General features: G+C 32.7%; 1 protein-coding gene across 2 annotated transcripts in view; it reads right to left on the bottom strand.

Moving 5' to 3' along the window:
• The window catches only part of LOC108365664 (venom allergen 5-like), a 29,589-nt gene that overhangs the window by 5,176 nt on the left and 6,280 nt on the right, over positions 1-18,133 (bottom strand). For both annotated transcript variants that reach the window (XM_017619762.1, XM_017619761.1), the window contains exons 2-3: positions 1,618-1,818; positions 169-329 (exon numbers count right to left, since the gene is read on the bottom strand). In XM_017619762.1, coding sequence (XP_017475251.1) covers positions 169-329; positions 1,618-1,818 — 362 coding nt within the window. The remainder of the gene's footprint in view (positions 1-168; positions 330-1,617; positions 1,819-18,133) is intronic.

The raw sequence follows: 18,133 nt of genomic DNA, 5'->3' as shown, positions 1-18,133 counted from the left end.
TATGTATAGTTGTAGAACATTTCCTTCATAGTGAATTTTTCCATGACAGTTTTCATCAATAACTGTTATGTTCAGTCCCTGGTTTCAACATTATAAATTTGTCCTTTAGCGGTCTATTTTCATCTCTTATATTTGTTACTCTGTACTTTGTTATTCACTTAAACTTACCTGTGAGTAATGACCGGTTTTGGGTGACCAAGCATCGCCAAATGAGTACCTTTGCACCTCATTGAACCAGCTTTGGATGCGTGATGGAAAATCGCCGTCGGTTGGATCTAGTGGGGCCGTACTCCAGATGATTGCAAGATTTTGGCCCATGGTGAAGCGATCTACATTTGTTTGTGAAAATGATATTGTGGTCCAACGGTGGCGCACAAACAGCAAACAGCAATCAGAAGAAACGGCCAATGCAGCATCATGCAGGAGATGGATAAAAATTGGTGGAAAAAATAGAAGCAATGCATACAAAAATAAGAAAAGACAAGACAAAAATTACTAATTGTAAATATCAACTGAGTTAGTTATTTAGTGCAACAAAAAGCGGGTAGCGTATGATTTAAATAAGAGGAACATCGACATGCAAGTTTAGTTAAAATTTTTGTATTTTTAAAATATTGAATATGTATATAAATGCCATGAAGGTTAGGCACACGCACTTCTTATGTGTAAAGTATAGTAGTTACCCTTTATATGATCGAGATCAAACCATTATCCATTTTAATGTTATTTTAATTTTTTCGTTGATCTTTCTTTTTCCTTGTTTTATGGGCCCATGTGGACATGCATGTTTCGTGTTGAGAACTAGAACTTTTATTTAGCTTGAATGGCGCATTTCCAAATTCAATGGAACGGGATATATGAAGACTGATAGTCGTTAGGTTTTTAAGCTGTCTTTTAATTAATGAATTTTTTTTTTTCGTGTAAAATGCACATTTTTTCAGTTTGACAGATTTTAGGGGATGTGTTATTTGCATGCTGTAAATCACGCCCGTCCTTTCGAACATGAATTTTTGGTTTTAGCCAAGTCCGCGAATATTTTTCTTATTTACAAAATATACTCTTTCATTCACAGATTTGCTTTTTCGTTCTTTTTAATTTTTGTTTGGAAATTTTGTAAAAGTTTCATCACCGGTTTTAATTTATCCATCTAAATAATTATGTTTTTGAAAGTTTTATTTTCTAAACTAAGTTTTTCAATGCAAAAAAAACTCAATGATAACCAAAAGCAGGGACCGTAAATAAAAGTTATTTATGAAAACTTTGTTTGAAAGGATTACTATGAAGCAAATATAAATATATGTCGGGTAATAAAATAAAAATCTAAAACTTTCTGTTTTTTAAGAATATCGAATAAGAGTATAAAAATATAATTTTTAATATTTATTTTCATAACAAAAAATTTCGCTCATACGGTCCCTGCCAAATGCATGTTTCCAAACTTTAAAATGTAGTATGTAATTTAGAAATTAGTACCAAATTATTTATTTATGAATCATATGCTCGAGTAATGTTTTTTGTTTTTTTTTTTTGCTCGCATTAATCCATGCATTTATGTTATTAGTTGACAAAAATATTAGTGTTAGTGACATATGTAAATTCGCACACTTGATGACTTACTGATCGTTCGTAGGGGGTCATGACGGAATTCACAATTATCAGCCCACTGTTGCGCACGCGCCGCCAACTCATCGTCCCAAACGATTTCACGCATATTTTCTGCGCCCGGTTGGCCTGGATAGCGACCTGTCGCCACTAGTTGTCTTAATTTGTTGTGCTCGTGCAGGATGATCTCACGTTCGCCAGGTGAGAGGCCAGATACTGTAAGAAATAGAAGGAAGATATATGGCATAAATATTTAATTCACATTAATGACTAATAAAAATAACAACTAAAGTGCGAAATTTACATAATTTGCGGTTACTGACAGTTCGGCTATTAATTAGATTATTTATTTTGAATGACCGGTTAGTAAAAAGTACCTTTTACTACATACATACATACATATGTATGCTCACCTACATCAACTGCTTAAATAGCCTCATTTTAGCTAATAAAATTGTATGCAAATTTGTCTAAAAATTGTGTTACACACCTAATTATTGACTTCATTGAGTTAATTTTAAAGATTTTTAGATAAAAACTGCTGGCTTCCAGCTATTAATATCAAACATACAAATTTTTTGCCAATTGGTTGTTCATAATTTTTTAGAAATTTCGTTTCGCATTGCGTTTATTAAGTATGCATCTTTCTTTACATTTTTGTTATACTTTTTTGTGATAGTTTTTAAACGGCAAAGCACAATTTATGAGACATCAAACATAAAAGTCCAACATTGCACTTAGTAAATATTTGCTTAGCAACACCAACATACTAGTATGCTGTAGTTTATCTCAGTCGTATCAGCTGATTAACATTTTACAACATTTGTTACTTTGTTTTTATGACAATAAACGTTCACAAACGTCACTTACAGCACGGTGAATGTATTCGAATGTAAATTTGTGTGAAAGATGTAATCAAATATTCATAAAGTGGTCACAAATTGATCGAAATTAAAGAAAGCCATTGGATGCTTTTAAAAATGCAAATCCCCAACCACATAAAAACTAATTGGTGATCTCATCCTCAAAATCGGAGGGTTATCGACTTTTGTCTTTTATTATGCGCGTATACAATACTTTCCCAAATCTAATCTGTTTTCAGCAACTTAGTCGTTATGTGCTAATGGAAAGATTATGAACGGGCCAAGTGGTTAAGTTAAGAAGTCAATTACTTGAATATTCGAATTAAATATTTAAGCCAGAGGCTCATCATAAATTGTTTCATNTCCAACCACATAAAAACTAATTGGTGATCTCATCCTCAAAATCGGAGGGCTATCGACTTTTGTCTTTTATTATGCGCGTATACAATACTTTCCCAAATCTAATCTGTTTTCTGCAAATTAGTCGTTATGTGCTAATGGAAAGATTATGAACGGGCCAAGTGGTTAAGTTAAGAAGTCAATTACTTCAATATTCGAATTAAATATTTAAGCCAGAGGCTCATCATAAATTGTTTCATATTTGTTTACACGGAATGAATTTTGCATATTTCACTCAAAAATTAACGACTTAAATAAAGCAATAGTCAATAAGTGGAATGAAATTGCTCTGTAATGAATACTTTCTTTTGGATTAAGATTGGATGTGCTTCTAATGATAACTAAATCTGATGAGCCCTAAAAAATATATAACTGGACCTCGGATTTCAGTCACGTTCGATTTTTTGCGTGAAAATTTGTGGATAGAGAGGTTTATAGATATGAAAGGGATTCTGAGAATTGTTTTGAAAAATTTTAATTTTTAAAGTTTTTATAAGAAAATATATTTTTAAGCAATTTTTCAAAACTCATTTTCTCTTAAAGTATTTGACGAAGGTTGATGAAATTTATTTTGTAAATGCCGTGACATTGTAGTTAAAAAAAAAAAAAAACTATTTTTATAATTTAGAAAACAATATTTTTTTTTAATTTAAACATTATAAATATTCAAGTTGCATTAAAAACTTGTTCTCAATGAGTGTTTTCCATTTCGTTTATATTTTCGAAAACTGTATTTGAAGAAGAAAATATTTGTAAACAAAAAGTGTGTTAGATCTTTTCTGTTTTTGACTTACAGCAACATTTGTCACAGCGCGCACGCATCGTGAACCATACAGGCTCACCGCATATGCGCGCAACGTTTTCACTAGAAATCGCGTAAAGGAGCAACTAACAATTGGCTCATATTTCATCATATAATAATTATGGAATTTATGGTATTTTTAGGGCATTTTAAGGTTAAGTTTTGCATCGGAGGGATGTGTTAAAATAATCCCATTAATTCCATTTTTTTATGAGTTCACACACAACATTATTACCACGGAACAGATTTTTAGGACCTAAAAACCTACAAAAAATGGGTAAATAGGTAGGAAAAGGCACAAGAAGCCTAAATAAGGTATTAAATAAAGACAAAAACCGAAAAACAATAAAAAAAATACATTTGTTTTAGTTTATTTTACAAGCAAAAACAGAAAAACTATGAACTACATAATTTCATTTTATCAAAAATTCGTACTTTGAATCTTTGACTATTTTCCTCATTTGAGTTTTTAACTCGCAAAACTTTAATCTCTATAGTTGTAGTGCATTTAGAAGTTTTCTGGCAGCATTTTTATTAGATGTTCGCGAAGAAAAGCCTTAAATGTACTAAACGTGCGCTCGACCCCGTTCCTAAAAACGGTCGACCAAACTCCTAATCATAAGCGATACTTTCATTCATGAGCTGCGTCATAACAATTGGTCGTTGACGAGAATAGAAAAATCGATAGTTTTAATGCGTTGTTGTACACTGTAAGTATCGATTATGATTTTCCAAGAGATTAACTATGTATAACATGCAGAAAGAAAATAACAATATTATTAAAAAAAAATAATGAAGTTATTCGTGTTTAACATTGGTAGGTGTTATTTGGGCCACCCTGTATACATATAAAGAGTTGCATATGTATAAGCTTTTTAAAATTAGCCAATTTGTCGCCCACACCTTTTGGATAAATTTTATTTTATTAAGCTTATCGCTTGAGGTGGCTGCTGTAGTCTTGACTATTGCAGACAACTAAAGCGTAGCGAACTGGCTAAAGCGTGCAAGCACTAAATACGCGCAGAACATGTTAAAATTTTGAATTGGTGCTGTCGCAATATTACCAGCTTAAGGCATTTTTTTATACTTTTATTTTGTTTTATTTTCTTAACCAATTTCTGGTAATGAAGACGAATTCTTGGGAATACCAAGTGGTGAATGTAGTTCGCGCATCTGAAAGTGACTGGCAAGCGTGTGAGAAGTACGTATGTTTTGAGAATTAATACAGAAGCGGCTCGCTGAAAAGCGACAAGTGAACGAATTTTCGCACACCGGAAAGTCCCAATCAATTTTTTCCGCCTACTCCTCCGGCAAAACTTTAATCTTTGTACTGATTAATTAAAATCCCACAATTCAACGAAATCAAAGAGCTATGTATATCGAACTGATGAGCAGCAACAGGCATACCAATCAAAGTACGACACATGTACATGAATATCCACAAACATAAGTACATACATACATATGTATAAATATTTATAAGCAGTTTTTATTAACAGACATCCAGTTGATATATGTATAATGATCACAGACATCAGGGTCGTGGACTTACAGCGGTGCTTGGAGAGTGTATACACGCACTTCATCATGCCACTTGCATGTAGAACAAGTCACATTAACGCATATTGAGCAAATGTAGCATGAATGCGACGACCAACAAAAATATATATCAAGAGTCAATGTTGACCGACAAACAACAACACTCGATGGCGACAAATGTAATGAAAGCATTTACGGTGGCTCGAATGGTGAATGGAAGGTAACAGCAGCAGCATTTAAGAAGCAAAACGAATTGAATCGTATTGCTGGATGAATGAATGTATTGCGGAGATCTTAAATGCCGAAGAAGACGATAAGTCTAAAAAAAAAAGAAATATTCGTAAATTACGTTGATTCGTACAGACTTGTGCGCAAGGTGATAATAATGTTCATGTTCACTTTCATACATACAATATAGCTACACCCAAAAATGTCCTTACATATGTATTGAAGTGAGTGTAAGAGAATTCTGCAATCGAGTTTGCATTGCCTGCACTGATTTCATTGCATTTACTGGCCTTTCAACCCGCACAGCCAACCGTAGTCAGCCGCCGTCTGCACTTTCGAAAGTGCCGAATTCTGATATACGAGCTGCTGTTGTTGCACATTTAATGAGCGTAATTTGCAGTTGCGACTGCCACATTCTTCATTCTTGTAGATGCAATTATGATTGTGTTGCCCTCTTTGGTTGGTCCCGCCAGTTTCTTATTTGTTGTGACTTGTTGAATTCGAGTTGTTGTTGTTCTTTTATGGTTTTTTTTTGGTTAAAAGTCGTTGGACAAAAAAATTTTGCATTATTCATTATTGTGCTTTTTACCTGAGACTTTATATTTCGGAAGATAAACTCAAAAAAATAAACCTCTGCTACTGAGATATTTATATACGTTAGAAAATACCGCATTTTATGAATCAAAGAATTTATATAATTTATTCTAGGAAAAATAATGCAGAACATTAATTATTCGTGCTGTATGTTATCGATTGAGTTTTAAAGTTTTGTCTGCTAAACAAGCTTATAGCTCGCAGGGGTGCGCGCTGTAGCCTACGTGACATGAGCGGCGCGTTACAAAAATTCAAATATTCATATAAAATATGATGCCAACAATTTTGTTTACAGATTTTGCCAACAATATGTATGAGAAGTATAAACTATTAAAAATATGTGAGCATTTCTGTGGCAGAGGTTCATGAAAACGAAAAAACCAAAATTTTATTTTTAAGTTAGAAATAGGCTTAAGTTGTTAAAAATATATTAAACCATACTGAGTATATGCCAAAACACTTTATTTATTACCGTTTAGATAGCTTAATGGGAATAAAAGTAGTGTTGCCGAAATTAAAAAAAAATAGTGAAAACAATTGCTGTAACGCGTGCGAAGGTACATAATTTCATTTATCTTTCATTTCTCTCTAAATTTCTTAGTAAATTTCTTTATGCAAACTACGCTCTATTTAATTCCAAATAACTACAAAAAATTAATTAATTTGAGAATTTTCGCATAACTTTTGATAAATCACTTTGCTTAATATCCCTTGTGCCAAAATTGAACCCAAGTGGCGACTAAGTTTTGATTTGTTTTTATTAAGTTACTATAAGAATTTAATTGAAAAGGGTTCGTAAAATATCATTACGTCCATAAATTCGAAATCTGAAACAAGCAAATGGTAATGTAAATAGACTTTAAATCTTAAAATTTTACTTCGTATGTAACGCGAGTTTTGGTGGAATCAGCCATATTTATTTTTTAGCCATTGGGAACCTTGAAAGAAGGATTTATTAATTTTTAATAAAATTCAGAAAATTTCCAGTCATTTACAAATGTTTGTCTTAACTAGAAAAATTAACTACATACATATGTATATTGCTTAATGGCTAATAAACTTAGTTATATGAAAAATGTTTAGGATGTTTAGGACTACTCATTCCAGCAAACAAGAACAGTGTTTCGACATTGCGAAAAATCGTTTGACCAAGTGGTGAATTTCCAGTTTATGATTTAATTACTAAAAAATTTCATTTTTTTTCTATTTTAATTGTGATTGATCCAATTCATTGTTATGTAACGATGCATAGTAAAAATTGCTTATGAATACGAACGACTGTATGCCGCACGCGTTCAACAAAACACAAATTTTTTTTTGTGTTCTTAAAATATTCACAGTTCATATTGCAATTAAAATTTTTCGGTGGCTTTGAGAATGCCTTTGAGTTTACGCTATATTAAAAACAAGACTAATACCCGGTAGCATCAATCAATTTTAAATTTATTAGCCTGTTAAAAATTAAAATCATACAATTGTGTTCGGAAAATTTGTCATTTTAAATTTTAACATTATGTTAAGTTCTAAAATTATATTATTAATGTATATTTTCTATGACTTTTCATCATTTTTTTTTTTAATTTCCGCCAATGTTTTACTTTTTGATTCCCTAATCCACATTTATTACTATTTTTATTTTACGCAGTAAAAATTTTTTATAACTTTTGTATTAACGCTGCTGCGTATCCGTGATTCCGATATGATAATGATTTATATCTATGTATAAATTTGTTGTTTATAAAACTGCTCACTTTTTCACACTGCTTCCAACACAATTAATTTATCTTTCATTTTAACTTCCTCAGAAGCTTTGTTTAATTGTAACAATTTATTGCTTCATAACATTTCCTTTAGGTTTATTTATGAACTGATCTGACAACATTTACTGTCACTGGGTCGTGATGCTCATTTATTCACATAGATGCGACCGCCTTTTTCGTTTGAAAACCGATTTTTTTTTTGGCCATTAATTTTTTCTTTCATTATTACCTTTCAAATCTACATAGCTACATTAATTTTTTTTAAGCATACGAACACATACATATTTAGGTATGTATATCATTTTTCCGATTAGTTTTGTTTTTTATTTTTTTTTGGTTCTGCCGCAGACAAAATGTCACCCTATTATTAATTATGACGCACCGTCCATTGAGGTAAACTAGTTATTTTTGTTGTATTAAGTATTAATGAATTGAATATATACCATTTATACCCATATATCGCACACCGTCTTCAAAAGAGTCATAACTCAAAATAATACATTTGTCAGAAAATGCGAAAAATTATTTCTTAGCACATGCTAATGCTAATCATATGGGCAAGGGCGACTTTCCTTAGTTTTTTTTTAACAAATTATAACAAAAATTTGCGCAGCTTTTGCTGAAAGGTAAATAAAAGCTCTGCGTACATTTTTGGCGCATAATCTCAAAAATTCCAAATTTTGATTTTTTTACTCTTTTGAAGACGGTGCGCGATATGTGTGTTCGTACATACATATATGTATACTTATATGTAAATATGTATGTATATGGCTGCTGAAGCCGAGTGATTATAGGTGCGTACTACTCAGTAGCACCTAGCTAGCGGAGCTGGAGCAAACAGCTAGAAAAAATCATTAGCTCCTTAGCTCCTTAAAGAAAATTAAATTTACTTGATTTTTTTTACTTGGAAATATTTTTCATTGCACAGCAGAGATACTTCAATGCGGTCTCGTGCAATTTTATGTATCCGCAAACTAACCTAAACCAACTACAATTTTCCTTCATTTATGTATTCAAAAACGTTCGTAAAAAGTGCGATTTTCCTACTCGTAAACGAACAGAAAACGACTAAAATTTCCATTCATATTCGTATACGGAAAACGTTCGAAAATTATGATCTAATTTGAAAGCAATAATTGCTTTATTTGTTCAGGCTGCTAATATTTGTTAGCTTTCATAAGGTGCCATGAAAAAGCTTCTGTGATATGCAGAATGAAAACGTTTCTGCCGCACACGTTAGATGGAAAAACGGATCGTTAAAATATTCGAAAACGGAATCAGTAAATGGACAAAAATCCGCATTTCATCCGCTAAGCTCTTTTTTCGGATCCATTTTCGGGTTTTTTGTACATTAAACCCTAACCGCGAAAAAAACTTAAGCGAAATTTTTTTTCATTATTCTTTGGATACGGAAGTGCTTCCAGAGCATGTAGATGCATATTTGCCTAAAAAAAAATTAAAAAAAAAAATTCGGTTCTTCTTCTGAACGATAGCCTTTGTTTCGTGCCTAGAATGGAAAAATTGCTATATAGACTGGCGCTCTTTTGCGATTAAGACTTCTGCAAATTCGATCAAAACGCCCTATACGCATTCAACATTTGAGTGAGAAGGGTTTTTGAACCAACTTCTGAGATAGTGTCATAAATCTGTAAAAGGTTCTGAAAAGTTTTGAACTGAGCGTTCACTAGTGGAGATAGACTTCACTGGAGATCGATATGAAGAAATTTTTTGCTTTAGGTACTATAAAATACGCTTATGTGTTAACCATCCTCAAGATCTCGGATTAGATAACCCGGTGCGACAATAAATTTTACACATTCGCGAAACCACGGGCCAAATATAGTAAAATTACGTTTTTGGTTTTTCTCCCTCTGATGTTAGGATTTTTTTAGGGACTTTGAAGATTTGAAAAATATAATTACTTCAACAATATTATTAAAAAAATTCAGTGAAATGTAGAAACAGTATCACTATCAAATTAAAGAGAGAATTCTGTAGAATAAGACCGGTTAAATCTTTTGGTGCATCATTGAATATCCTTGAAATTTTAAGATAATTATTTTCGAAAAATTTATATGTTAAGACATAGTATGCAGCCGACCACATCCCCGAATTTCGTCCTTCTAACTTTATTCGCTTAAAAAAATAAAACTAATTAAAAGGACATTTTCAATACCTATTCGTCCTTGTTACTCAACAAATTTTATTTTATTTCTTTAATTCTACAGAATTTTCTCCTTCATTTGGTGCCCATACTGCTTTTCTACATTACAAAGAATTTTGTAAATAATTTTTGGAAATAACCATATAATCGAAACTTAAAAAAAATTCCGAATTCAGAGGGGAAAAAACCAAAAGCTCAGTTTTACTATATTTGGCTCACAGTTTCGTGAGTATATTGATTGCTTCATGTGTTTCGATTTTTTTTTTTTAATTTTTTCGCACCGTTTAATAGGTGATAGTTGATAAACTGATTTCAAAAGTTTGTTAGATAGATAAGTTAGATTATAATTCATACTCAATAAGCTGCGCAGGTTCATTGAAGGGTTTAGACGTCATTCAAAGCAAAATAGCTTCCTACCCACACCTATTTTCGTCAGGCCTAAGGTAGAATGGTTAGATGCCTTTATCGTTGTTATATCGATCGCGATTTTCCCTCCTGCCAAACATATACATTCATGCATATATTTACTTTAATTAATTATTATAGAAAGTATCCTAATTTTCGTTGTTGGTGTTTCCCACAGGGTAAGAGTATGATGCATTATGGAACGATTTTCCTTCAAAATTTTTTTCGAAAAAATTGCACTGAAGACTGCAAAACGCCGAAAACTATTTGTCTCCAAACCGAATTTGACAACTCATGACGGAAAATCGTTCCAAAATACATCGCAGAAAGAAACCATAATATAAGGATATTGAGCTTCTTTTTGCTATGCTCCTTAAAATGAGTACGTATATATCTTGCCCTTGCATCGCCCGTTTCCTGCAAACTTGTGAATATTTTACCGCTATATGCACAAAAATCAAAAATCAATCACTTCACATGAATTCATTATGCAAAGCAGTCAATAAATATTATAACCGCACATGCAGCCAGCCGTTCACCACTGTTTAATGCTGCAGCGAAAATAAAAAAAGAAAAAATAAAAAATAAAAAATTGCGTTGACAAATTGCATATAAAAATGTCGCTTAATTTCCGTAAATATAACGCAAAATTAAATAAATGCTTTATGATTGTTCTCGTTGTTGTTATGCGCATGCAACTTCCACCGCTTCAATTTGAATGCGTTCCACTACCGGCTGGCTGTGCTGCGGTGTTGCCCTTTATCTTGCTGCTCAACAGTTTTTATTACGCTTGAGTTCTCCCTTTTTCATGCCACAACGAGTCGCAAGTCATTGCATTTCATGAATGATCGCCTGATAAAGGCCAAGAAGTCGTTGCTGAAACAACGCCAAGCTCAGTCGAAACAAAAGACTTAAGGCACAAACTTGCCGGGTGCTATCTTATCGGAATGGCTTGAAAGGTTTCACGCACGCTTACTCTTTAGCACGCCAGCTTTACGCATTTTCGATAACGATCAAAAGGCATCAGCGCAATTGCTCATGCGTGTAAAGAGTGCCGACAATATGTTAACAAGTGGTAACTACGTCAGTCGTGGCAAATGACGGATGCGCTCAACTTTATTTTGCTTAGTTCAAAACAAAAAAAAAGTGATAAAATAAAATGTTATAAAAAATATGTTTTTTTGTAAATTCTACCACAACTACGGCTACGTATGCGCGGCATGCAGCCGGCGATTACCGTATACCTTAAGCTGAACAACCTTGATTTCGTATCCGCTTAGCGGCACAATTTTTATATGAATTAAAATTCGTTTTTTCTTTTCTTTTTTAATTTTCGCTTGCTTTTGTTTAAGTCCTGTGCCAGCTGCGGTTGTTATTTTTTTCTACAAATTTTTGATAAATTTTCAGCCCATTTATTTAGCGATACTTTCGGTGCTGCCCGGTTTTTACAGCCGCTTGGCTGGCTAGCTCACTGCTTGACTAACTGGCTGATAAGTCTGCCGGATTTCACTTCTATTTTTTTGGTTTTTTGCACTCATTCTCTGCTCTCATTTATCATTTGAATACTTAATTGCATTATTAGCGCGAACCCGCGATTCCGGGAGTAGGTGGGGCAAGAGAAAGTAAGAACACAACTGCTACATTTGGATCACAGAAAATGCACGAAAGAGCTGAGATCTAATAAATTGCCGTTTTTGTAACACATTTTATGGATTCTGGATTTTTATTTAAGTTTGCTTGTACAAATCCGACTTAATTTTTCTCACTCAGTGTTACCAGTCTTAAATTGTGCCGGCTAACTGGTTGTCTGATTGTACATATGCCACTGTTATTTCTGAGATCCACCGCCGTTTTCCATATTCTCCACAAATTTGTTAACGCGTTTTAGTGTCGTACGCCACGGAAAATTTATTACCAGGCTTATGTTTTCTGATTTTATTTTGCTAATCTTTATTTTTATTCCTTTTTTCACCCAAATTGTTTTAACTACTACGTTTTAATTACTGTAACCCGCAACTCGCATTGGTCTTGAATATCGACGTAGGAAAACTACATATTTGTTGCAATAAATGACTTTGGAAGCACATAGCTTCAGCCGTAATTATTTTTATACTTGTACGCAGTATAAATAACACTTCATTTTGCTATATAAGCAATGCCATTAATTAAAAAAAAATATATAGGCTTGAATTTAAGTTGTCAAAAAGAGATGAGATCAGCCGATTTGCATACATCAAATTGATTTCCGAGGCAAAGTAATGAATTTCTCAATGTGAATGAGGTTGTATTGCGTCTGTGTTTTGTTTGATTTACGTTAATTACACTAAGTGACATTGTGACCGCGTTTGTTCAGCTTTTCAAAAAATTCATTGACCCTATTCCAAAGTGTGCTAATTGTTATTCAGATTGAATTTATCATTTCTAAACTGGATTTTCACTTAAGAAATAAGTGCGCGCAATGGACGAAGCAGCTTTCTGTTTTAATTTTTATTAGCAATTTGCCGAATTGTATCGAATTTATGGCTATGTCGGCTATTTTGAAAGTGCTTTTTGTTGGAAACAATTTTCAACATTTTCTGTAGCATGTAAAATCACTTACAGCGAGATTTCTTATCACCATTTGAATAATTGTATGCAGCGGTGGATATAGTGAAAAAAAGTAATAATAATATAAAAAATGCCAAAGACGATTTCCGCCGATGCTCTTAAATTGTTTTCTTTGAAGTGTCAATTATTTGTGAAATTTTCCGGCGAAAAATTTTTTGGAACATGTTAACCCTCGACCGAATGTTCGGCTTCGGTTTGTGGAGTGATCGACAGTATTTTCATATTCAGCTAAGTGCTCGAAGCCGAAACTTTTTGCTGCTTTGATTTTTTTTTTAACCTGCATTATAAATTAAAGGGAAACATTTGTTGTGAATAATCTGATTCATAAAAATGTGGTATTGCAACTTTCTATTAAAATCAGCTGGCTGTAACTTCGGAATTTGAAATTGTCAATAATTAGTAGACATATAAGAGAATTCTTTGGGCATGTGATATTTTTCAATATTAAAATACTAGCTCCCTAAAGTTACTTAAAGCAGTTGCTGAAAATTATCTTACTGCTCCACTAACCAGCGGAAACGAAACAAACTCACTTGGCGAGAACGCAAATAAAATTGTTGTAGTTAAGTGAGAGAATCATAGCGGCCGCTGTAGCTGGTCGGTTAGAGGTGCGTACTACCACTCCGTAGGACCTGGGTTCGATCCCCAGTCCATACAACTTGTAGATTAGAAAAAATTATTGCTAACAGCGGTCGCCCCTCGGCTACGGCTTCGGTAATCGGCCGTTTGTTACATCAAAACCGAACGTTCGGTCTACTTTCGATTGGATCCATTGGTGACCTCAAAAATGCCATTTTATTCCATATCTAAAACAAAAATGTCAAAACGACCCTTTCATGAGAGAGATATGAATTTTAAATATTTTTTCCAATTATTCTAAAAAAACACTCAGGCAAAAACTTGCAAATTTAATATGGTCATAAAAAATAAATTCGATGTGATATGGGTCTAGGTCTTTGATCCCGAGTTTGGAATCATACGGCTCCAAGGCATTGACCTTGAAATTGTTGCGCAGTGTAATTCATGAGCACGCCATGTCTAGATGGTTTTTTTGTTCCCCTGCTTCTGCTGTGAAATGCTTCACCAATGGGTTTAAAAGGTTTAAAAATATATAAACCATGCTGGCGAATATCTGGAAACCCTATAAAATCATTTTCAAGACAAAATTTGTATTCTTCTCAAGCACTCTAAGGACTTTTTCGGTGGCCCTGGTATGTAGTTGTTATAATTTTTACCTCCAATTAACTAAGCCGCAAATAGGCTTTGTTTGAAATACTACAAACCTGATACAAGTCATAACTGACCACCTGTGACATTTAACTATGACTATGAGTAATTATAAAAATTTTATCTAAAATTCAAAACTAAAAAAACATTTTTGTTTCAAAACCTGTAACTAGGAACCGTAATTAAATAAAAATGTAATCAATCAGCCGCACTGACCTACACAACCAAATGAAGTGAACTTCTAATTAACTGAGTTAAACAAAAAATTTATAGACACATATTTTGATTTTATGTATGTTTATTAGCGTGGGCCGAAAATCCGCTTTTTTAGAGTTTTGATTAGTAATAGCAAAAATATGGTTCATAATGCTCTAAAAACAATCTGNCTTTTGGTCGATATCTTAGGCTCGCTCAAGTCCATCAAAGTTCAAGCGCTAAAAAATATTTCTTGACTTGTTTCGATTGCCTACAAAAAAGGTATATATACCAAGCTATGTACGACTAATACTGTCGAAAATATTTTAGTAGAAAAATTTGTTGATTAATATGTTTATTAATTTTTATTTTTTGAGCACATTGAACTCTGATGGACGTTTGCTATTACCAATCAAAATTCTAAAAAAGCGGATTTTCGGCCCACGCTAATGTTTATGTGTGTACGAGTACGGGCCTATGTGCATATGTGGTGAGCAAAAATCCACACAATTCAACAATTACTCAAAGTCACTTTAGTACTTTGTAATGAAAGTGAATTCGTTTGTTATTCAGTTTCAACGGCTCAAATGCTTTTTTTTATTTATTCATGCGAATTCCTATCAAATAAAGTTACGTTAATAAAATAGCTGATTAATTGCTTACAATAAAACAAAAAAAAAATTTACTTCCTGAAAAATTGTACATGTACTTACAGCGCACCTATATATGTATGTATGTATGTTTTCATCTGCGGTCAGCCAACAACCGACCTGTTGCGGGGTGAATGAGGGACATGGAAAACTAGATAAAGCACTTGTTATTGTTGTTGTTGCTACAGAAGCGCTGTTATTTATTGGTAATCATGAAGTTTAGTTGGTAGCAAATTAGTAGCTAATTGTTTGCATATTTTTACATTTTTTTTTGTACTTGTATATATCGGTGTTTCTTTTTTTTTACTTTGTTATTTTATTTGTAAAATAACTAATAAGTTAAATTCATAAATGGGCACAGAGATAGATACTATGTAGTTGGTACAGTTGGTATGTGCGTATGTACAAAAATGTGAACATACATATCTTTGTTTGAATGAAACTACACGCTTCTCTATATTTGTTTTCTAGCAGTAATGTTTTCCGTCTACCGTTAACGGTGAGTAGTGTGTCAATAGAACAAAAAGTCAGGAAATTTTTGCAGCAATTCATGCTGATTTGTCTATTTATGTTTATATGTAGAATAAATATTGCCATTTTTACTGCCACTTCATCTTTTAGTGCGTCTAGCTTTTTTCTTTTCAGCATATATTTTTTTTTACCTAGCAAATAAGTTGTTGTACATGGCAAGATTAGCTCAGAACACACATAAGTAAATTGAAATATGTTTGTGCTTGAATTTAGTTATGCAAATAGTAACTGACAAGCGCAAATGTTTATTAGACAAATAGTCGACTGATACGTGCATACAAACATACATACAGATGCATATATGTATACATAAGTATACATGTGTACAAGTATAAATTTATAAAACCTACAGGTGAACACAAACCACTTGACCCCCCAGTGTTCGAATGTTCGCCATAAAAAGCGTGCTCGAGTGTGGGTTAAACAGCAGCCGTTTAACAGCTGCCGTTGCTGCTGAGAGTTCATAAATCTGCGGATTTTTAGCGGCGATTCCATTTATGTGTTGGTTTATTTCATTTTCTTTAATTAAGTTTGCGGTGTTGGTTATGTTTATTTAACTTTAGCTTTTTTTAAGCTCTTTTTATGTATTTTCCATTAAACGGCAGTGATGCTTGTTTATGTTTTTTTTTAACCAAATTCCTTACATCAGCTAAGCAGATTCAAGTTCAAGATACGAGCAATACATATTCGTTTACACATGCAAATTCCCTGTTTTTCTAAATATTTGTTTGTTGGAAAGAGACCCGAGGAGGAATGGCAGTTAATGTTTGTTTTTACTGCGGATATCACAGTGATGAATGGTTTTATGGGGATATCTAGATATATTATACACACGTACAAGGGATGCACATATTTATGAATGTAAATACGGCAGCCATGATTAAAATATAAATACATATATATAATTATATTTTCAAGGATTTGTCAGTGATCTCCCGCCGAACTTCAACGAGTTTTCTGTGAAACTTTTAAATAATAAATGAGTTTTGTAAGAATAAAGTGAAAAAGTACGATTTTTTTGAAAACACACTAAAGGTTTCGCAATTTTTTTGTGATTTTCTTACCCCTGCGGCATTTTGCTCAAAATGTTCTAAGAGCTTTAAGTTAATTAAAGCCTACTTAACGGTCCAGTAAATCTCAAAATGAACAATTTCCAAGTTCGCTATGTTTTCTAGCCATCATTTTTTTATAATAATGTATAGAAATTGTGTATTAAATATATATGCAAAAAAAAAATAAAAATTTTCTCAATCTTTTATTATGTTTCACCTGTATGTAATCAAATCTTGCAATCAATTTTTGAACCAACTTCCCGATGAGCTAGTGACTAGAAACTTGAAGTGTAATTAATCCGATACGTGGCGCAGGTGTCGAGATATTTCAAAAACCCGTATTTATGATCCGATATGGTTCATATTTGGAAACAATATTACCTAGCTGAATCGGAATAACTCCACGAAAAAATTCCCGATAGATGGCGTAGGAGTCGAGTTTTTTTAAAATCCGTATTTATGGTCCGATTTGTTGCATATTTAGATCTTATGGAAAAAATAACTCAAAAAAATTTAGCCGCCGAGGAGCGGTGGTCGATATTCCCCTTTTATTAACCACTAGTAAATGCTTGTCTTTAAAAAAATATATATATACTCTTTTCATTACTTGTTTCGTTAGAAAACTAAAACATTCGAAATATCTCAAGTTTTCGTACCTTTTCGTACTTAAAAAACAACACTCTTTTAAGACTACTAATACTTTGCACCTGCTTTCATAATTCCAACTGAATGGTTCAAAACCAGAAAATATTTTTTATCCAAAAATTAATTAATACATCAATAAAAAATGCTTTCATAATTAGCTGAAAATCATTGACAATCTGTAGCGAATCAATTTTGAGTGTAACGAGAATTTTTAATTTTCATTGTATTTACATATTTCAGCAACACTTTATTGAAACAAATTACTCGGTTTGTGAGATGATTATTCGAGCTGCAAGTTCGATTACTAACAAAATTTATGCCAGCATAAATTTTTGTCAATGGGAATTTTACAGCTTTTAAGGTTTAGACGAAATAAAAAATAATTGAAAATAAGCTAAACTTTTAAGTTTTCTATTATATAAACACTAATGTATGCAGTGCTGGGAACATGCCCATCCCATTTTTTTTTTATTAATTTTAATGAATTATATTTTCTGTCGAATTTGTGTAGAAACTTGAATTCTTTTGTCTATCCTGAGAAATGTATTTTTGCCATGATGATTTCATTGATTGATCTTAACTCGAAGTTAACCAACTGAACACCTTGAACCACAGACTAAATGACACCTTTCATAACATGTACGAGTGCGTATAGAGAGAAGAAAAAAAATCTTTAGAATTTGTCAACCATGATAACTGCATAAATACGACCGAATAAATGACGCGTGGATTAGTGCTTAAATAAGAACCTGAATAGCTGATTTACTAGGTATTTTGGTTTATTAGCAAAGTTTACTAAACTATTAGTGCGTAGAGTTTGACAAAACCGGTTATCTTGACGTAGACCTTACGTAGACCTTTTTTTTTTTT

Source organism: Rhagoletis zephyria, unplaced genomic scaffold (genome assembly GCF_001687245.7).
Source record: "Rhagoletis zephyria isolate East Lansing unplaced genomic scaffold, Rhagoletis_zephyria_1.1 Rzeph_scaffold_01952, whole genome shotgun sequence".
NCBI classification, from domain to species: domain Eukaryota; kingdom Metazoa; phylum Arthropoda; class Insecta; order Diptera; family Tephritidae; genus Rhagoletis; species Rhagoletis zephyria.
Note: the sequence above shows the minus strand (reverse complement) of the source record. Positions and strands in the feature narration are given on the sequence as shown.